Source organism: Oncorhynchus kisutch, linkage group LG24, assembly GCF_002021735.2.
Source record: "Oncorhynchus kisutch isolate 150728-3 linkage group LG24, Okis_V2, whole genome shotgun sequence".
Classification (NCBI taxonomy): Eukaryota; Metazoa; Chordata; class Actinopteri; order Salmoniformes; family Salmonidae; genus Oncorhynchus; species Oncorhynchus kisutch.
In genome coordinates, this window is record NC_034197.2 from 38683866 (window position 1) to 38704759 (window position 20894).

At 46.0% G+C, this 20894-nt stretch overlaps 1 protein-coding gene across 3 annotated transcripts; it reads left to right on the forward strand.

Moving 5' to 3' along the window:
* The first annotated feature begins 1740 nt into the window (after positions 1-1740).
* Positions 1741-18645, forward strand: LOC109869227 (SRSF protein kinase 1). Of its 3 annotated transcripts, XM_031804048.1 has the most exons (16): positions 1741-1848; positions 2535-2589; positions 5761-5897; positions 6314-6422; positions 6625-6712; positions 6876-7070; positions 7638-7803; positions 7930-7955; positions 8107-8338; positions 8632-8781; positions 8875-9078; positions 9293-9393; positions 9611-9718; positions 10303-10372; positions 16168-16260; positions 16568-18645. In XM_031804048.1, the coding sequence occupies exons 1-16, from the start codon at positions 1836-1838 to the stop codon at positions 16753-16755; spliced, it is 1935 nt and encodes a 644-aa protein (XP_031659908.1). In that variant the 5' UTR covers positions 1741-1835; the 3' UTR covers positions 16756-18645. The 3 variants fall into 3 exon arrangements, with proteins under 3 accessions (XP_031659908.1, XP_020314803.1, XP_031659909.1); XM_020459214.2 differs by having other exon boundaries at positions 8632-9078; XM_031804049.1 differs by lacking the exon at positions 1741-1848 and adding an exon at positions 2000-2263 and having other exon boundaries at positions 8632-9078.
* Positions 18646-20894: the final 2249 nt, after the last annotated feature.

Consider the following 20894-nt stretch of genomic DNA (forward strand, 5'->3'; position numbering starts at 1 on the left):
CCTTGTCATATGAAGAGAAATAATCCCTAAGGCCAACACCTCATTTGGCCGCCTTTCGTTCCAGTTCTCTGCTGCCTGTGACTGGAACGAATTGCAAAAATCGCTGAAGTTGGAGACTTTTATCTCCCTCACCAACTTTAAACATCTGCTATCTGAGCAGCTAACCGATCGCTGCAGCTGTACATAGTCCATCGGTAAATAGCCCACCCAATTTGACCTACCTCTTCCCCATCCTGTTTATATTTATTTACTTTTCTGCTCTTTTGCACACCAATATCTCTACCTGTACATGACCATCTGATCATTTATCACTCCCGTGTTAATCTGCAAAATTGTAATTATTCGCCTACCTCCTCATGCCTTTTGCACACAATGTATATAGACTCTTTTTTTTCTCTTTTTCCTTCTACTGTGTTATTGACTTGTTAATTGTTTACTCCATGTGTAACTCTGTGTTGTTGTCTGTTCACACTGCTACACTTTATCTTGGCCAGGTCGCAGTTGCAAATGAGAACTTGTTCTCAACTAGCCTACCTGGTTAAATAAAGGTGTTCTCAACTAGCCTACCTGGTTAAATAAAGGTGTTCTCAACTGGCCTACCTGGTTAAATAAAGGTGTTCTCAGCTGGCCTACCTGGTTAAATAAAGGTGTTCTCAACTGGCCTACCTGGTTAAATAAAGGTGTTCTCAGCTGGCCTACCTGGTTAAATAAAGGTGTTCTCAGCTGGCCTACCTGGTTAAATAAAGGTGTTCTCAACTGGCCTACCTGGTTAAATAAAGGTGTTCTCAACTGGCCTACCTGGTTAAATAAAGGTGTTCTCAACTGGCCTACCTGGTTAAATAAAGGTGTTCTCAACTGGCCTACCTGGTTAAATAAAGGTGTTCTCAACAGGCCTACCTGGTTAAATAAAGGTGTTCTCAGCTGGCCTACCTGGTTAAATAAAGGTGTTCTCAACTAGCCTACCTGGTTAAATAAAGGTGTTCTCAACTGGCCTACCTGGTTAAATAAAGGTGTTCTCAACAGGCCTACCTGGTTAAATAAAGGTGTTCTCAGCTGGCCTACCTGGTTAAATAAAGGTGTTCTCAGCTGGCCTACCTGGTTAAATAAAGGTGTTCTCAACTGGCCTACCTGGTTAAATAAAGGTGTTCTCAGCTGGCCTACCTGGTTAAATAAAGGTGTTCTCAGCTGGCCTACCTGGTTAAATAAAGGTGTTCTCAGCTGGCCTACCTGGTTAAATAAAGGTGTTCTCAGCTGGCCTACCTGGTTAAATAAAGGTGTTCTCAGCTGGCCTACCTGGTTAAATAAAGGTGTTCTCAGCTGGCCTACCTGGTTAAATAAAGGTGTTCTCAGCTGGCCTACCTGGTTAAATAAAGGTGAAAAAAAATTATATAGATATAACTAGTAGTTACTGGCGGAGAGGTTTGGAACTCTTTGTTATTGGTCTATTAACCAATTTATCACGTCAATGTCACCATGTAAAACTGAAACTCCCACCCATGTAAACATGGTGATTTAGAAGGCCCTGTGTAGATTGTATTTTCAACCAGCAACTACTGTATCAGCAAATAACACTGAACTTTTTCAAGCTTTTACAGTGTTTTATCAGCTGCTGTACAATATGACATAAAACACAGGAAAAACGTATTTTCACTGCACTGGGCCTTAACATAAAAAAAATTTTTGTTGGATAAAATATATATTTTTAAGTCAGTTATTGACGTTGCAATGTTGAAACGCGGGCTTTTAATCTGAAGGTTTCCTCATTGCCATACCAGAGTGACGTCATCGTTTGTGCTGCTGGCAGAACGAACGTCTCTGAAACTACCGGATCCAACATGGAGAGAAAAGGTAATCTTCATAAAGACACAAAATACAAACGTTTAATCAGTTGTGTGTTAACATATTAATAGCAAATGTCAATGGATGTCGTTTTTTTTTTTTTAAGTGACAGTTCATGATATCGACAATCTTTATGTACGAAGTGTTTTGTGGAACTGCATCTTGCTAAGCTGAACGCATTTGGCTCCGCTAGCTACCTTTTTTACTAACTAATTAGCACCGTCAACCTGACCCTACAGTCATGTCTAACTGCTTCTATTTCATGTGCTTTTCATGGAAAAAGTAATTGAGTAAACGTGGAGGGAATAATGCAATATTTATACGACAGATCTTCAGTGAGCGTTGGTGCCAAACATCTCAGTGGCTCTTCCTGTTTTTAAAAAGAGGACGTTACTGAATATTTTCAATCACTATCTTCACTTATGTAAATACGAACCAGAATTGAATTCCTTTCTGTTTTCTGCGACAATAGCTAACAAATGTTTGCTAACGTTAGCTAGCTAGCTAATCATTTATTTGATATACCTCAGCCAGCTTTCAAGTGTCTTTGGCTAACTAACGTTAGCTAGCTAGCACAACGTTCAACCCAGATGAAGAAACATAGCTCCTAAAATACGGGTTCAACAGAAATGGGATAGTTAGCTAGATATTGAATAAATGTGTTGTTTAAAAAAAATAAACATTTGCATTTACAGTTCTAGCACTTCAAGCAAGGAAGAAGAGGGCGAAAGCAAAGAAGTCGAGCAAGAAGTGAGTAATTGTGTAGTGTACTGTTAGCATGTCTCGCTACATTTGACACAGGACATTTTAGTTTGACCATAAGCATTGAATTACGTTTCCATTGGGTCCTGAAAAAGGACTGACTGTGGTCCGGCATGTCGACGAGAGCCACAATTACTACCAGACTTCACTTGCGGCAGATGTCGTGTATTTTTCGTTTTTTAATAAATTGTCAGTTGCCTGTCATTCAAGTACATCCGTTTTCTACCACATATCATAAACACCAGTTAATTCTTTATTTAGGAATGAAACTATATGAGATGTTGTATGAAAAATGCATTGAATGTTTGTTTTTTTGTTGTGGGAAGTTTCGTGAAAATACTTTAGATGGCACCTGTCCCTCGTTTCCATAGCAGCAGTTAATTGGTTGGCTTTGAGTGTGTCTGGTTTATTCTCTGTCGTCAGAAGGAATGCAGCATATCTGGAAATGTAATGAGCTAATAACGTCAATATTTACATAGTGACACAAACTTGCCATCACATCAGTGTATGGTATCGTGTGAGTGTGACCACGACACGTCTAAGGTAGATATGGACATCTGAATGCATAGAGCAGGGCTACTCCTGGTGTGCCAAAGCACTTCTGGGTTTTGTTTCCATCGGATTGTTAATTTGCACGCAGTTAATTGGTGTCCTAGGCCTACACTAAATCAGTCCCTAAGTAGGAGGCGAGATTGAAAGCTGGCAGAAGTGTAACTGGCCTCGAGGGCCCGATTTGTGAGTAGCACCTGCACAAAGTTTAGTACAAATGTAGGTGACACTTGGGCCTGCCCTGAACAAAAATATACCTTTAAAAAATCCTATAACACCCTTTTTCAATATTCTGAATAATGTTGAGTATTTTAGTTAATGTTCCTATAGAACAGATTGAGATCTTTGTGGTTTACCCAACAACAGCCAAGCCAACCCAACCCACACTATGCCAGCAGACATCCTTTCTGTAGGCCCGATATTATGTAATGCCTAGCTGTTGTGCTGCTATTTAGAGCAGCAGGAGAACGATGAAGTCCTCAGCACGGGCCAGCTGACGCACAACGTTATGGATAAGGGAAAACGCCCTGCCCTTGGAAGTTGTTTTTCGTTTGTCAGTTCCTCCTTTTGCTGACCTAAACAATGCTAAATCATTCATAAATCACATTTTAAACATTACATAAGCAAAATGACTCAAGTGAATGTTGTCCTTCAAAACAATGGATTCGCAAACTGTAGTCATCCTATGTATATGTGTGAACATTGTTTTATAGAGGATTATGCAATGGGTGGGTCTAATCCTGAATGCTGATTGGTTAAAACCGCATTCCAGCTGGTGTCTAGTCTACAAATTACAACCGGCTAAATTTATGGCGTTGTAATGCCTATTTACTCTTCAATCGGGGCGGCAGTGTAGCCTAGTGGTTAGAGCATTGGACTAGTAACCGAAAGGTTGCAAGTTCAAATCCCCGAGCTGACAAGGTACAAAATCTGTTGTTCTGCCCTTGAACAGGCAGTTAACCCACTGTTCCTAGGCCGTCATTGAAAATAAGATTTTGTTCTTAACTGACTTGCCTAGTTAAATAAAGGTTAAAAAAAAAAAAAATCTGACTGCGCAATCCACTGTCTCATCAGCCCAGCCAGGCAATTTATAAACTTGATCTCTAGATTAAAAAGCATATAAACTAACATTTTAGTTTTCAACAGCAGAGATTTGTATAAACCTTGCTGTCTGTCTGACATTTGCAACATTGTTTCAATATTCAAATTCGATCTCCGATTGTCCCACAGTAATAATCTTGTTGGGATGAGACATTTAGGTAGGCAGCTTTTGTCAGCCAGCCATCAATCAGCATCATTTTTATGGATATATTCAAAGAACTATCAATGGAAAACAGGTCAAATTAAATAAAGTGTAGATAGTTTGCTTTCCCGCTTCAGTTTGAAGTGATTGTGTTAGCTGTGTTGTTGACTAGCTCCTCTGAACAACAGTGTCTTGACTAGAGAGCACCTTTTCTATGCCAAGCTAGCTCATTGTTACGGATGTATCAAAATAAATGTCACTAGAAAACAGCTTATGCAAATGCACTGCAAATGCACAGTTTTTATAAACTGGGTGGTTAGATCCCTGAATGCTGATTGGCTGACAGCCGTGGTATATCAGACCATATACCAAAGGTATGACCACATTTATTTTTGCTGCTCTAATTAAGTTGGTAATCAGTTTATAATCGCAATAAGGCAACTCATGGGCTGTGTCCAGGCACTCAGTGATGCGTCGTGCCTAAGAACAGCCCTTAGCCATAGTATATTGGCCATATACCACAACCCCTCATGCCTTATTGCTAAAATAACACAGTATATTTCACGGTAGAATTCAATGTCTATAGTTCATTCTTACATGTTTGGGGTTGCAAAAGCCGAATTGAAAACATTATTGGCGTTGTTGAATTCAATTTTCATAATGGCAAACTATAGGACTGATGGTTTGGTTAGCTAAACTAGCAAGTATGTTGGTTTGGTTACCAAGGCAACTACGGTAGCTGTATCTAGTTAAACGTTCTAGCTACTTCAGTGGATGTTGAACACATTTCTAGACACCAATGTGTTAAAGTTATAGCCATGGTATAAAAGGCATAATCACCTCGGGGCTCTATGCGTTCTCTGGAAAATAATGCAACTCGGTGGAATATTGTTCATTATTTTCCATAGAACGCCTAGCCCCACCTACACACACACACTGATTATCCCTTACAGTTAGTGGGCTGTCACTCTACTGTGAGATGTCGTGAATGGAAAGGGTGACAGTCCTGTATTAAATGTTTGTGTATTAAATGCCATGCAAGTATCACGCGTTTCTTGGAAAATGTCACGTTTTCTCTGGAAAGATGGTTATAGAATGTAGATCTGATACTGTGCTGTTATACAACAACATATCATCTTAGTGCCATTAGTAATATACATTAGTAGGTCTGCCAGGAATACCAGAATGTTTTGTCATGTACTATTTTCTGTGACTGAAAATATATTATTGAAACGAGTTCCACTAGTGATTTTTAAGGAAAGAGGGAAAAGTTGAACACTGAACAGTATTGGTAAATATTGTCACAGCCTGTGCCAAGTGCTCAGGAAGAAGGTCTCTAACCATTGTTATGCATGTCCTCCATCCAGACAGCCAGCCCACCCCAGGGGTGCAGCACCCCAGCAGCAGCCCCAGCCAGAGGCCTCTCCCCAGGAACCAGATGAGCCTGAGGAGATCTTAGGCTCTGATGATGAGGAGCAGGAGGATCCCAATGACTACTGCAAGGGTGAGGGGATGACTGCGGCGAGGGTGAGGGGATGACTGCGGCGAGGCTGTGACGATGATGAAGTGCCCCAGCTAGTCTTTAGGGAGTTCCTGCGGTGTCTGCTTTCTTTCTGACTTCTGGCTGTGTGGATAGAACTGACCAGAAAGTTACCTTCTTTCCTAATATGTGAAACTTGCCACTGGTTTCAGGCAGAGCCAAGAGTTTAAAGTTGCCAAGAGTTTAAAGTTGCCAAGAGTTTAAAGTTGCCAAGAGTTTAAAAGTAGAATGTTATTTCATTATTAGTCCTCTCTAGTTATAATACATTAACTTGGGAGTCAACAATAGTCTACATGCTTATTTATGTTATTTTGGACTTTCGGGCTGAGCCAATGACTTGTTTGAATGATGTTCTCTATCTCCCTCTGCTGTGTTTCTAGGTGGCTACCACCATGTAAAGATAGGAGACCTGTTCAATGGGAGGTACCATGTGATCAGGAAGCTGGGCTGGGGACACTTCTCCACTGTGTGGCTGGCTTGGGACATTCAGTAAGATCACTTCTCATATCATTGTCTGTGAAGGCCTGAGACTGCATCACACTAGATTCTGATCAACACATCTTCACAATACCAGAAGCAGTATTTGTTAAATCAACTTTTGTTGTTGTTGCTAAAATAATCCTATATTGCATAGAATCAAACATACATTGTCTTCTGTGTCAGCTTGACTGACTGACTGTTTGTTTTGTAGGGTGAAGAGGTTTGTGGCTATGAAGGTGGTGAAGAGTGCAGAGCATTACACAGAGACGGCTGTAGATGAGATCAAACTGCTCAGATCTGTGAGTATTAACTTGGTCAATCCTACTCACCAGCATGACAACAGCCTGCTATTTACATCTGGAAAATGCTTCCTTTTCTTCCTTGTCCCTTTGTTCACCTTTTCCTTTCAGACATTTTGTTTTCTCTACGTTTTTTTACAATTTCCTGTTTTGTGGTTCGTAGGTGAGAAACACGGACCCTGACGATCCCAAGAGGGAGATGGTGGTTCAGCTACTGGATGACTTCAAGATCTCCGGCGTCAACGGGACTCATGTGTGCATGGTGTTTGAGGTGCTGGGGCACCACCTACTGAAGTGGATCATCAAGTCCAACTACCAGGGCCTTCCACTGCCCTGCGTCAAGACCATCATACGACAGGTAATACCACGGGACGTAGTCCTCCATACCGTGGCTATCCAAACCTAATCCTAGACCTTGTTGCTGATCGGGATTGGGGTCAGTTCCATATCAATTCAGCAAGTGAACTAAGATTCCTTATTTCCTCCATTGAAAAGCAATGAATTGAAATTGAATTGGCACCAACCCTGCTACTGATCCTTCACCTCATTGACCTTGTAAAGAATCATTTCAAAAACGATTCAGCCCTATTTTTTTTGCATGTCTTATTTACTGATCAACTTAAACTATCACATGACCTCTGGCTGAAGGGAAAGGGATTTCCAGACTTCCTTGACCAATGACCAAGAGGGATGGGACTAGTATTACTGAGTGGTGCAGCGGTCTGAGGCTCTAGAGGCGTCAATACAGCCCCACCCTGGTTCGATCCCGAGCTGTATCACAACCCGGCTGTATTCAGGAGTCCCATAGTGCGGCGGTGTCTGGGTTAGGGGAGGGTTTGGCCGGGCTAGGACGTCATTGTAAATAATATTTTTTTTCTGAACTGACTTGCCTAGTTAAATCAAATAATTGGTGCCCATTGTGCAGGTTCTCCAGGGGTTGGACTACCTTCACACCAAGTGTGAGATCATCCACACTGACATCAAGCCAGAGAACATCCTGTTGACGGTGAATGAGCCATATGTGAGGAGGCTGGCCGCGGAGGCTACAGAGTGGCAGAAAGCAGGGGCTCCCCCTCCCTCAGGGTCCGCAGGTAAGGGTTTAAGTCCATGCACCCCACATACGCACCGCACAGACGACCGCACTCGTGCAAAAGTTCCCCAAAATATGGTACTTGGGTGTACAGAAGTATGTTGATTTGGCTTTGTTCTATTTTCAGTCAGCACAGCTCCAGCTCCAAAAGCAGTAAGTCTCCCCTGTTCACTCATTGCCTTTTTCTTACCATTTCAGCCATTCAGTGTTTTACTGTGCTACTGCAACCACAACCAGTAGCTATTGTATTCTGTAAACCCTGTTGAAGTCAGTCCTGTCTGTCCTGCTTCTTCCTCTTCTCCAGACGACCAAAATGTCCAAGAACAAGAAGAAGAAATTAAAGAAGAAGCAGAAGCGTCAGGCGGAGCTGTTGGAGAAGTGCATTCTGGATCTGGAGGAGATGGAGAGGGAGGAGGAGGAGGAGGAGGATGATGAAGAGGATCCGGAGTCTCCCGTATCTCCCAAGCAGCAGCGGCCATATTGTGCTCCTCTCAGACAAGTCTCCTTACAGGAAGTAGCTAGCCAAGACACAGCAGGTGACTTTCTGTAATTCAATTCAATACTACTTTGTCACTCAAGGGGACGTTAGTATTTTTCAATCATGGGCCTGGAGATCCACACTGGGTTGAACAGGCTTTTTGCTCAGCAGTGATGCATCTGATTCAACTAATCTACTAATTATCAAGCCCTTGATTAGTTGAACCAGCTGAGCTGGGACACAAGCCTGCACACCCAGTTGGGTCTCCCAGATTAGGATTAAGAACACAGAATTAGACAAATTAGAAGGGAACTACTAGTCCAGCCTAATGTTATTTTCTCATTTACCCAGGATGCATTGCGGGTGCGGAGGGGACGTGGTTAGGAACAGAAGGGATAATAACAGACGCAGACGTGAACTGTAACGGCCTTCATCCTGAGGCAGAGGACAATGAAACGGAGGAGAGGAAGGCACAGTGGAGAGAGCAAGACCAACACAACGGTAACGTAGACCAAACAGGGGATTGTCCTCTTCTTCAGGAGTCTCCACCACCTCAACCCGTGTATAACGGCCTGGTGTCCCCGGATACCCCAGAGAGTGAGGAGGGGAGTGGAGCACCGACCAGGAAGGAGGCTGAAATAAAGACTAAAGCATCCGAGACTGAGACGAAAAGCTTTGGTGGCCGGGAGGAGCTATCGTCAGAGGAGCAGAAGAATCAGGAAAGGAGTCAAGTGGAGGCCACAGAGGAGGCGCTGGAGAACGTCCAGTATGGAGGAGAACAGGAGAGTCTGAAGGATGGTGAGAAGACGGATATCAAAAATCACATATTTGTATATTTAAACGGGCGGATTTTGGATTATTATGCAAATTCGATTTTGGTGTGGGCGTCGACTAGTACAGTACATTGTTGTATTCCTCCTTTATTTGACGGTCAGATCAGTGTTGTAATGGCAGGTTGCTGAGTTTCTCTCTCTACCTCTCTCTACCCCTCTCTCTCTACCTCTCGATACAGCCAAATTAGCAGCGGGGAACCTCCTGGTGAACCCTCTGGAGCCACTCAACGCAGACAGACTGAAAGTTAAGATAGCAGACCTGGGCAACGCCTGCTGGCTGGTGAGTATCTGTGTGCAGATGACCTAAGGGATTTCCTGCTTCAGTCTTTCCCCTGTCATTCATGTCGCCTACCTGCTTGCTTGAGTTTACCAATGGAATAACCCCTCAATCAAATGTGGAAAGTAAAACAATTTTTTTAAACACTGCTTGAACCCAGTTCTGCAATAGCAGTCTCATTGACCTGGCTCCCCCTTGCCCCTTTCTCTCTACTCCGCAGCACAAGCACTTTACGGAAGACATCCAGACGAGACAGTACCGTTCTCTAGAGGTGCTCATAGGGTCTGGCTACAACACACCAGCTGACATATGGAGTACAGCCTGCATGGTAAGACTGGACAACAACACACTTTACATTCAAATAAAACAACATTTTTAAAACCAGTAAATAAACAGAAAGTAGAAGACATTCATTTAGTCATTTCCTTGCTGTAATTGGATTCAGTCTAGGATGGATTGCGATGCTACGACGGACTAGAATTCCCCTTTTGCTAGCCATGTGAATTTCCCCACTTGGGATAATTAAGCAATAAGGCATGAGGGGTGTGGTATATGGCCAATATACCATGGCTAAAAGGCTGTTCTTATGTACTACGCAACGCGGAGTGCCTGGATACATTGGCCATATACCACAAACCGCTGAGGAGCCTTATTGCTATTATAAACTGGTTCCCAATGTAATAATAATGTAATAATAAATATTTTGTCATATCTGTGCTATACAGTCTGATATACCACGGCTGTCAGCCAGTCAGATAATTGACTCTGATGGAAGAAAGAGGAACATCTGTACAAGAAGGAGATCCTATTTAGAATGGCTTTCCAAGATCTTCCTCCCTACACGTACACTGTCTGCTTCCTGCCATTAGGCTGTCTGTGTTTCGTTGTTGTTTATTGTGTCCTTCTCTGCAGGCGTTTGAGCTGGCCACTGGGGACTACTTGTTTGAGCCTCATTCCGGGGAAGATTACTCCAGGGACGAAGGTAGTTATGCAGCCGAATATTAATCTGCTTCATTTAAATATATGCTTAGTAGTCTAATTTTAGAAGGTTGCCTCTGCTAATCTTACATACCTGATTCTAATAATTAGCTGGCTTATCAGCTGAATCCGGTTATTTACAACTGGGGTTGGAGTTAAAACCCTACAGGAGGGTAGCTCTCCAGGAACAGGGTTGGAGAGCCCTGGTGTGAACCTACAGGAGGGGAGCTCTCCAGGAACAGGGTTGGAGAGCCCTGGTGTGAACCTACAGGAGGGGAGCTCTCCAGGAACAGGGTTGGAGTGTAAACCTACAGGAGGGTAGCTCTCCAGGAACAGGGTTGAAGAGCCCTGGTGTGAACCTACAGGAGGGGAGCTCTCCAGGAACAGGGTTGGAGAGCCCTGGTGTGAACCTACAGGAGGGGAGCTCTCCAGGAACAGGGTTGGAGTGTAAACCTACAGGAGGGTAGCTCTCCAGGAACAGGGTTGAAGAGCCCTGGTGTGAACCTACAGGAGGGGAGCTCTCCAGGAACAGGGTTGGAGAGCCCTGGTGTGAGCCTACAGGAGGGGAGCTCTCCAGGAACAGGGTTGGAGTGTAAACCTACAGGAGGGTAGCTCTCCAGGAACAGGGTTGAAGAGCCCTGGTGTGAACCTACAGGAGGGGAGCTCTCCAGGAACAGGGTTGGAGAGCCCTGGTGTGAACCTACAGGAGGGGAGCTCTCCAGGAACAGGGTTGGAGTGTAAACCTACAGGAGGGTAGCTCTCCAGGAACAGGGTTGAAGAGCCCTGGTGTGAACCTACAGGAGGGGAGCTCTCCAGGAACAGGGTTGGAGAGCCCTGGTGTGAACCTACAGGAGGGGAGCTCTCCAGGAACAGGGTTGGAGTGTAAACCTACAGGAGGGTAGCTCTCCAGGAACAGGGTTGGAGTGTAAACCTACAGGAGGGTAGCTCTCCAGGAACAGGGTTGAAGTGTAAACCTACAGGAGGGTAGCTCTCCAGGAACAGGATTGGAGTGTAAACCTACAGGACTGTAGCTCTCCAGGAACAGGGTTAGAGTGTAAACCTACAGGACGGTAGCTCTCCAGGAACAGGGTTGAAGAGCCCTGGTGTGAACCTACAGGAGGGTAGCTCTCCAGGAACAGGGTTGGAGACCCTTGGTGTGAACCTACAGGAGGGTAGCTCTCCAGGAACAGGGTTGAAGAGCCCTGGTGTGAACCGACAGGAGGGTAGCTCTCCAGGAACAGGGTTGAAGAGCCCTGGTGTGAACCGACAGGAGGGTAGCTCTCCAGGAACAGGGTTGAAGAGCCCTGGTCTACAGAGAAGAGCCGTTTTGGATTATTGGCATTAACTGTTTGCATACTGTGAAATGCCTTCCGAAATATTTATAGGTTTTCATTCAATCTCATCTTGTCACTTTGGGATTTTACTTGGTCCTAAATATTCATAAATACATTAATGATTTAAAAACCAAGAGTTATACATTATGCAGTAGGTGGTGAGTACAATACTGTGCAATGCATTTCATGGTACAATATTGATTAGTAGTCTAGTTGACAGTAAAGACTACAGTGATTTTGTAATTGGTTTAATAGCCATCTGGACACGTTGTTTTAGCATGTGTCAGCTAGCCTGGGCCTGTTCAATGTGTCAGCTAGCCTGGGCCTGTTCATTACTGTAGCCAGCTGGACACATTGTTTTAGCATGTGTCAGCTAGCCTGGGCCTGTTGACTATAGAACGTTGTGTGGCTATATGTCAGCTATAGCCAAATCCTAAAGGGCCAGTTTCCTGGATTATTGTAAAGCCTTGACTTGGACTGGAAAGTAATGTTCAGATTTTAACATTGAAAGTGTTTTTATAGTCCAAAGGAAACCTGCTACCTGCTATGTTAACCTATCCACCCCTCTTTTACAGCTCCATAATAACCTGCTATGTTAACCTGTCCACCCCTCTTTTACAGCTCCATAATAACCTGCTATGTTAACCTATCCACCCCTCTTACAGCTCCATAATAACCTGCTATGTTAACCTATCCACCCCTCTTTTACAGCTCCATAATAACCTGCTATGTTAACCTATCCACCCCTCTTTTACAGCTCCATAATAACCTGCTATGTTAACCTATCCACCCCTCTTACAGCTTTTCTGCTCCATAATAACCTGCTATGTGTTTATTTTCCCCCTCGTGACAATTGGAGATATATTTCTGTCAACACTGCACATCCTCTCCATTTTCCCACGGCCTCTACTCTTCTGCCTCCTCCTCCTCCCCACGCCCTCTACTCTTCTGCCTCCTCCTCCTCCCCACGCCCTCTACTCTACTGCCTCCTCCTCCTCCCCACGCCCTCTACTCTTCTGCCTCCTCCCCACGCCCTCTACTCTTCTGCCTCCTCCCCACGCCCTCTACTCTTCTGCCTCCTCCCCACGCCCTCTACTCTTCTGCCTCCGCCTCCTCCCCACGCCCTCTACTCATCTGCCTCCTCCTCCTCCCCACGCCCTCTACTCTTCTGCCTCCTCCTCCTCCCCACGCCCTCTACTCTTCTGCCTCCTCCTCCTCCCCACGCCCTCTACTCATCTTCCTCCTCCTCCCCACGCCCTCTACTCTTCTGCCTCCTCCTCCTCCCCACGCCCTCTACTCTTCTGCCTCCTCCTCCTCCCCACGCCCTCTACTCTTCTGCCTCCTCCTCCTCCCCACGCCCTCTACTCTTCTGCCGCCTCCTCCTCCCCACGCCCTCTACTCATCTGCCGCCTCCTCCTCCCCACGCCCTCTACTCATCTGCCTCCTCCTCCTCCCCACGCCCTCTACTCTTCTGCCTCCTCCTCCTCCCCACGCCCTCTACTCTTCTGCCGCCTCCTCCTCCTCCCCACGCCCTCTACTCTTCTGCCGCCTCCTCCTCCCCACGCCCTCTACTCTTCTGCCGCCTCCTCCTCCTCCCCACGCCCTCTACTCTTCTGCCGCCTCCTCCTCCTCCCCACGCCCTCTACTCTTCTGCCGCCTCCTCCTCCTCCCCACGCCCTCTACTCAGCTGCCTCCTCCTCCTCCCCACGCCCTCTACTCAGCTGCCTCCTCCTCCCCACGCCCTCTACTCAGCTGCCTCCTCCTCCTCCCCACGCCCTCTACTCAGCTGCCTCCTCCTCCTCCCCACGCCCTCTACTCAGCTGCCTCCTCCTCCTCCTCACGCCCTCTACTCAGCTGCCTCCTCCTCCTCCCCCCGCCCTCTACTCAGCTGCCTCCTCCTCCTCCCCCCGCCCTCTACTCAGCTGCCTCCTCCTCCTCCCCCCGCCCTCTACTCAGCTGCCTCCTCCTCCTCCCCCCGCCCTCTACTCAGCTGCCTCCTCCTCCTCCCGCCCTCTACTCAGCTTCCGCCTCCTCCCGCCCTCTACTCAGCTGCCGCCTCCTCCCGCCCTCTACTCAGCTGCCTCCTCCTCCCGCCCTCTACTCAGCTGCCTCCTCCTCCCGCCCTCTACTCAGCTGCCTCCTCCTCCCGCCCTCTACTCAGCTGCCTCCTCCTCCCGCCCTCTACTCAGCTGCCTCCTCCTCCCGCCCTCTACTCAGCTGCCTCCTCCTCCCGCCCTCTACTCAGCTGCCTCCTCCTCCCGCCCTCTACTCAGCTGCCTCCTCCTCCCGCCCTCTACTCAGCTGCCTCCTCCTCCCGCCCTCTACTCAGCTGCCTCCTCCTCCCGCCCTCTACTCAGCTGCCTCCTCCTCCCGCCCTCTACTCAGCTGCCTCCTCCTCCCGCCCTCTACTCAGCTGCCTCCTCCTCCCGCCCTCTACTCAGCTGCCTCCTCCTCCCGCCCTCTACTCAGCTGCCTCCTCCTCCCGCCCTCTACTCAGCTGCCTCCTCCTCCCGCCCTCTACTCAGCTGCCTCCTCCTCTCGCCCTCTACTCAGCTGCCTCCTCCTCCCGCCCTCTACTCAGCTGCCTCCTCCTCCCGCCCTCTACTCAGCTGCCTCCTCCTCCCGCCCTCTACTCAGCTGCCTCCTCCTCACGCCCTCTACTCAGCTGCCTCCTCCTCACGCCCTCTACTCAGCTGCCTCCTCCTCACGCCCTCTACTCAGCTGCCTCCTCCTCACGCCCTCTACTCAGCTGCCTCCTCCTCACGCCCTCTACTCAGCTGCCTCCTCCTCACGCCCTCTACTCAGCTGCCTCCTCCTCACGCCCTCTACTCAGCTGCCTCCTCCTCACGCCCTCTACTCAGCTGCCTCCTCCTCACGCCCTCTACTCAGCTGCCTCCTCCCCACGCCCTCTACTCAGCTGCCTCCTCCTCCTCCCCACGCCCTCTACTCTTTTTGCTCAGACTTGTGTACTTTGAGTAACTAAAATTAGAATTTTTTCAAATCAATTTGGCACAGCTAACTGTGACTACTCACAGCTAACTGTGTTGACTACTCACAGCTTGATTTGATTCAGTGGCACGTTAGGTATTTGCAGAGGTAGGTGGAAGCTAGCCCAGGGCTAACTGTCATAAGCTACAACTCTCCATCTGCTACAGCCACGTGTTGACTACTCACAGCTTGAACCTGGACACCTAGTTATAGATTGGCCCGACGTTGTGCGTGTGAACACGTATTACTCTACTTGTGAGTACCAGAAGTCCTTACAAGAATCATAAATAAGCTCAAATGTTGAGGACAGTTCTCACTGTTTTTAAAGGCTATTATAGGGTTAGGTTTAGTGAAAATAGGATTTTGAATGTCAAGTATAGTAAGACATAGGTCTGTGTGAGTTGATCTGAGGATCTTCTAACCCCATGTCTATTCTTTATCTTACTGGCTTGTAATGTCTGCGTGTAGCAGACATGGTCTTCCTTCTGCTTTGTGACTTCAGTCTACTGAAACTAGTTTCTGCCGTAGAGAGAAATCTACAGAGATTATGGTGTTAAGTGGATTATCGTTATGTTTTCTGACAGCTCTGTTCCAAAGACTGAAGGTGTTCAGTTGGCAAAGATACTGTGGTTGTCGTCTACATGTGCTTCATGTCATACTACGTTCTCGTTGTCTTAATAGTGTTTTATTTAAGCTTTTACTTAACGAGGCAAGTCATTGAAGAACAAGTTGTTAATTACAACGGCCAAACCCGGACCAAGCTGGGCCGATTGTGTGCCGCCCTATGGGACTCAATCACGGCCAGTTGTGATACAGCCTGGACGCCTCTAGCGCTGAGATGCAGTTCCTTAGACCGCTGCGCCACTCGGGAGCCCCAAAATATGCTGCCGCTTGGCTTTGTTCTGCTTCTTTCTTCCTCTCTGCTTCCTCCTGGCTTCCTCCTGGCTTCCTCCACTTCCTCATGTCTCTATCTCTCTCTTTTATTTATTTATATATCTCTGATTTATTGAGTTGTTGGGGAAAGTTCCCCACCACAATGCACTGAGTGGGAAATTCTCCCAGGAATGGTTCACCAGAAGCAGTACTGTGTGTCTGTGGCCAGCACTGGGGGGTGTGGGGAGGTAGAGCAGGCAAGGTCCTCTGACAGCACCAGGAGACCCAACTGCTACATTCCAAATGTCAACACTTACTACGTAGAATCAGAACCACTTTAAATCCAGTCTCTGTCATGTGAAGGTGTTCTCTACTTAGTTTTAGGCAGCGGTCTTTGTACTGTTTGACAGGTAGTTATAGAGATTGTACACCCCAAAAATAAAAGGGACTGTACACCCCAAAAATAAAAGGCGGGGTCCTCAGTGCTGTCAGACTGACCCCTTCACCCTCACCTAGGGTGGGCTTGTGACTGACTGGCACACCAAGTCTGACTGTTTGTCTCGTCCTCTTCCCCCGGTCTCTTTCCTCTCGTTGTGTCTGTCAGACCATATCGCATTGATCATCGAGCTGCTGGGGCAAGTCCCACACAAACTCGTAACAGCTGGGAGATATTCCAAGGATTTTTTCACCAAGAAAGGTAAAGAAAAGTGGTTATGTAAAGGTTTTTAAATGATCTTTCTCTCCTTTGTTGTAAATCTATGTGTGTATTTCATAGTGCCAAAGTTTTTTGGGTTGGATTTTCTTGTATGCTGTAATTTAAAGGAAAGCTTTTAGTAACAGTCTTGTGTGTGTGTGTGTGTGTGTGTGTGTGTGTGAGATGGTGGTGAGTCTTGTCGTGTGCTGTGGTGACGTGAAACCCTGTCTGGCTGGCTGACTGCTGTCTCTCTCTCTCTGTCTAATCCTTCTATGTGTCTCTGAGGCTGACTGTCTCTTCTCTTTCCTAGGGGACCTGAAGCACATCACCAAGCTGAAGCCGTGGGGGTTACTAGAGGTGCTGCAGGATAAGTACGAGTGGTCCAAAGAGGAGGCTGATTGTTTCGCTGACTTCCTCCTCCCCATGCTGGAGCTGGTACCAGAGAAGAGGGCCACGGCTGCAGACTGCCTGCGCCACCCCTGGATCGCCCCCCAGTGACGGCCCCCCAGTACTGCAATGCAAAACACCTAGGGCCTGTTCAGTCGGCAAACGTTTTTGAATGTTGCAGCTAATTCGAATGACTGGAGCTGACTTAACTCATTTTTCTACTTGTCATTGAGGCATGTTTGTTCTCCGTTAAGGAGTTCTATCTGAACGTTCCATAACGTTTTGCCCTGCTGAATGCGGCCCGGCCTGGTTTGCCCCTGATGAAACCTTCCAACCACTGTAATGTAAAACCCTGGGGCTATGTTCAGGAGTATGTAACCTCCAGTAAGCCCAACTCCGGTCCTCCAGTAAGCCCAACTCCGGTCCTCCAGTAAGCCCAACTCCGGTCCTCCAGTAAGCCCAACTCCGGTCCTCCAGTAAGCCCTACAGCAGCCTTTTGTTGTAGACCTGGACAAACACACCTGATACAGCTCATTGAGGACCTGATGAATAGTTGAATCAGGTGTGCTTATCTGAGAATGTGTACTGTTGTGGAGTTAGGAAATACTGTGGGAAATGACTCCAAATGTGAAAGTATCGTTTCACATCCCTGAATTACATCCCTAGATGTATACTCTCTAGTGGAGGCATCTGGCCACTGGGATGCAAATTAAACCTCTTACAAGAGACTTGTTGCAACAGATCACTTTCCAATTGGATCATCTGAGATGGCTATTTATTTGGGGTTTGTATTCTTACATTTTGTTCTTATTGTCATCATCAAGGACTCTTTGTCTTTTAAAAAAAATATTTGTTTCTTCTTTTTTCTTTTTGTACTGATGTTTAAGAAGCTAGTAGACAACACTGACCATATAAACCAATCATTTTGATGGTCCACAATTCTGTGCTCTGTACACTTCTCACCCATGTACACTATAAATACAAAGTATGTGGACACCCCTTCAAAATTAGTGGATTTGGCTATTTCAGCCACACCTGATGCTGACCGGTGTATAAAATCGAGCATGCAGCCATGCAATCTCCATAGACAAACATTGGCAGTAGATTGAATGGCCTTACTGAAGAGCTCAGTGACTTTCAACGTGGCACCGTCATAGGATGCCATCTTTCCAAAAAGTCATTTTGTCAAATTTCTGCCCTGCTAGAGGTGCCACGGTCAGCTGTAAATGCTGTTGTTGTGGAAACGTCTTGGAGCAACAACGGCTCAGCCGCGAAATGGTAGGCCAGACAAACTCACAGAACGGGACCACAGAGTGCTTGAAGCACATTTAAAATCATCTCCTTGGTTGCAACACTCACTACCGAGTTCCAAACTACCTCTGGAAGCAACGTCAACTCCATATTAATGGTTTTGGAATGAGATGTTCGTTGAGTGGGTGTCCACATACTTTTGGTTATGTAGTGTAAGGTAACTTGTGATTCCCACCACCATCTTGCTTTGTTCTACCCCAGCACAAGACCTGGAGCAGAACACGATCAAGGAACCGTAGTCACTAGTGCCCTCCACCACTTTTCTCTGTCATATAACTTGATACCACTTGGTTTTTCCTCTGATAAAGTCTAAGAGTACGAATGTGTTACACCTTCACCCATAAGGCATTTTGTTTTGTATTAGGAAGTTGCACATAGGGCAAACGAACATGAACAAACGGGTAGGTTGCACTCCACTCTCTCTCTTTTCTGACTGAATAATTTCTAGTTCTCCACAGGAAATTCATTTAGAGGACTGTCTAGCTGTTTAGATCAGTAAAATCCATACCACCTTTTTTGTACAGAATCTGTTATTGTTCTACCTTGTCATTGATTCATTCTCATTGGATAAGAGACTGGTTTTCTCATGTTTTGTGGGTTTCATTAAGTAATATTATGTTCATAAGAGCCCCCCCCCATCCAAAATGAGACATTTTCAAAAAAATAAAATTGTCTGTGTATATACCTGTACCAAAGAGTTGTTCTGTATGTTACAGCCATGTAGAGTTAACAAATCCTAGGTTGTGTCCGAAATGGCACCCGCTTCCCTTTACAGTGCATTCGGAAAGTATTCAGACCCCTTCACATTTTCCACATTTTATATTACAGCGTTATTCAAAAAATGGATTCAATTTGTAAAAAATCCCCTCATCAATCTACACACACTACCCCATATTGACAAAGCGAAAGTAGGTTTTTAGTTTAATTTAAAATAAATGTGAAAACATTTCTATGAGTGTTCAGACCCTTTTTCAGTACTTTGTTGAAGCATCTTTGGCAGTGATTACTGCTTTGAGTCCTCTTGGGTATGACGCTACAAGCTTGGCACACCTGTATTTGGGGAGTTTCTTCCCTGCAGATCCTCTCTAGCTCTGTCAGGTTGGATGGGGAGTGTTGCTGCACAGCTATTTTCAAGTCTCGATAGAGATGTTCGATAGGGTTCAAGTCCGGGCTCTGACTGGGCCACTCAAGGACATTCAGAGAGTTGTCCCGAAGCTACTCTTGCGTTGTCTTGTCTGTGTGCTTAGGGTTGTTGTCCTTGCCTTCTGGCCAAATAGTTCAATCTTGGTTTCATCAGACCAGAGAATCTTGTCTCATGGTCTGAGAGTCCTTTAGGTGCCTTTTTTAGCAAACTCCAAGCAGGCTGTCATGTGCCTTTTACTGAGGAGTGGCTTCCATCTGGCCAGTTCCATGAAGGCCTGATTGGTGGAGTGCTGCAGAGATGGCTGTCCTTTTGGAAGATTCTCCCATCTCCACTGAGGAACTCTGGAGCTCTGTCAGAGTGATCATCGAGTTCTTGGTCACCTCCCTGACCAAGGCCCTTCTCCCCTGATTGCTCAGTTTGCCAGGGTGGCCAGCTCTAGGAAGTGTTGGTTCCAAACTTCTTTCATTTTAAGAATGATGGAGGACTATTCTTGGGGACCTAAAATTCTACAAATTTTTTTTGGTTCCCTTCCCCAGATCTGTGCCTCAACACAATCCTGTCTCGGAACTCTACTGACAATTCCTTCAACCTCATGGCTTGGTTTTTGCTCTGACATCCACTGTTAACTGTGGAATCTTGTATAGACAGGTGTGTGCCTTTCCAAATCATGTCCAATCAATTGAATTTACCACAGGAGGACTCCAATCAAGTTGTAGAAACATCTCAAGGATGATCAATGGAAACGGGATGCATCTGAGCTCAGAGTCTTATAGCAAAGGGTCTGAATACTTATGCAAATAAGGCATTTCAGTTTTATTTTTTTAATACATTTGCAAAAAATGTCTAAACCTGTTTTTGCTTCATTATTATGGGGGATTGTGTGTAGATGAGGAAAAACATTTATTTAATAGAATAAGGCTGTAACGTAACAAAAATGCATCTGCAGAGAAGAATGGAAACTTCCCAAATACAGGTGTGCCAAGCTTGTAACATCTTACCCAAGAAGACTCAAGGCTATAGTCTCTGCCAAAGGTACTTCAACCAAGTACTGAGTAAAGGGTCTGAATACTTATGTACATGTGATATCAGTTTTTCTATTTTAAGACATTTGAAAACATTTCTAAAAACCTGTTTTTGCTTTGTCATTATGGGGTATTGTGTTTAGATAGGTGGGGGGGGGGGTGACAATGACAATTTAATCCATTTTAGAATAAGGTGCCAACGTAACAAAATGTGGGAAATGTCAAGGGGTCAGAATACTTTCCAAATGCACTGTGTATAGTGCACTACATGGGAAGTAGGGTGCAATTTGGAACGGACCCTACTATGTCTTAGTAGTGAAGTTTTAGTAACGCATTCAGAAGAGGCGTGCAAAGAGCTTTGGTACGCATGTCCATCAGCTGTTAAATGGCCCTGCATGTCCATCAGCTGTTAAATGGCCCTGTCAATGGCACTGCATGTCCATCAGCTGTTAAATGGCCCTGCATGTCCATCAGCTGTTAAATGGCCCTGCATGTCCATCAGCTGTTAAATGGCCCTGCATGTCCATCAGCTGTTAAATGGCCCTGCATGTCCATCAGCTGTTAAATGGCCCTGTCAATGGCACTGCATGTCCATCAACTGTTAAATGACCCTGCATGTCCATCAGCTGTTAAATGGCCCTGTCAATGGCACTGCATGTCCATCAGCTGTTAAATGGCCCTGTCAATGGCACTGCATGTCCATCAGCTGTTAAATGGCCCTGCATGTCCATCAGCTGTTAAATGGCCCTGCATGTCCATCAGCTGTTAAATGG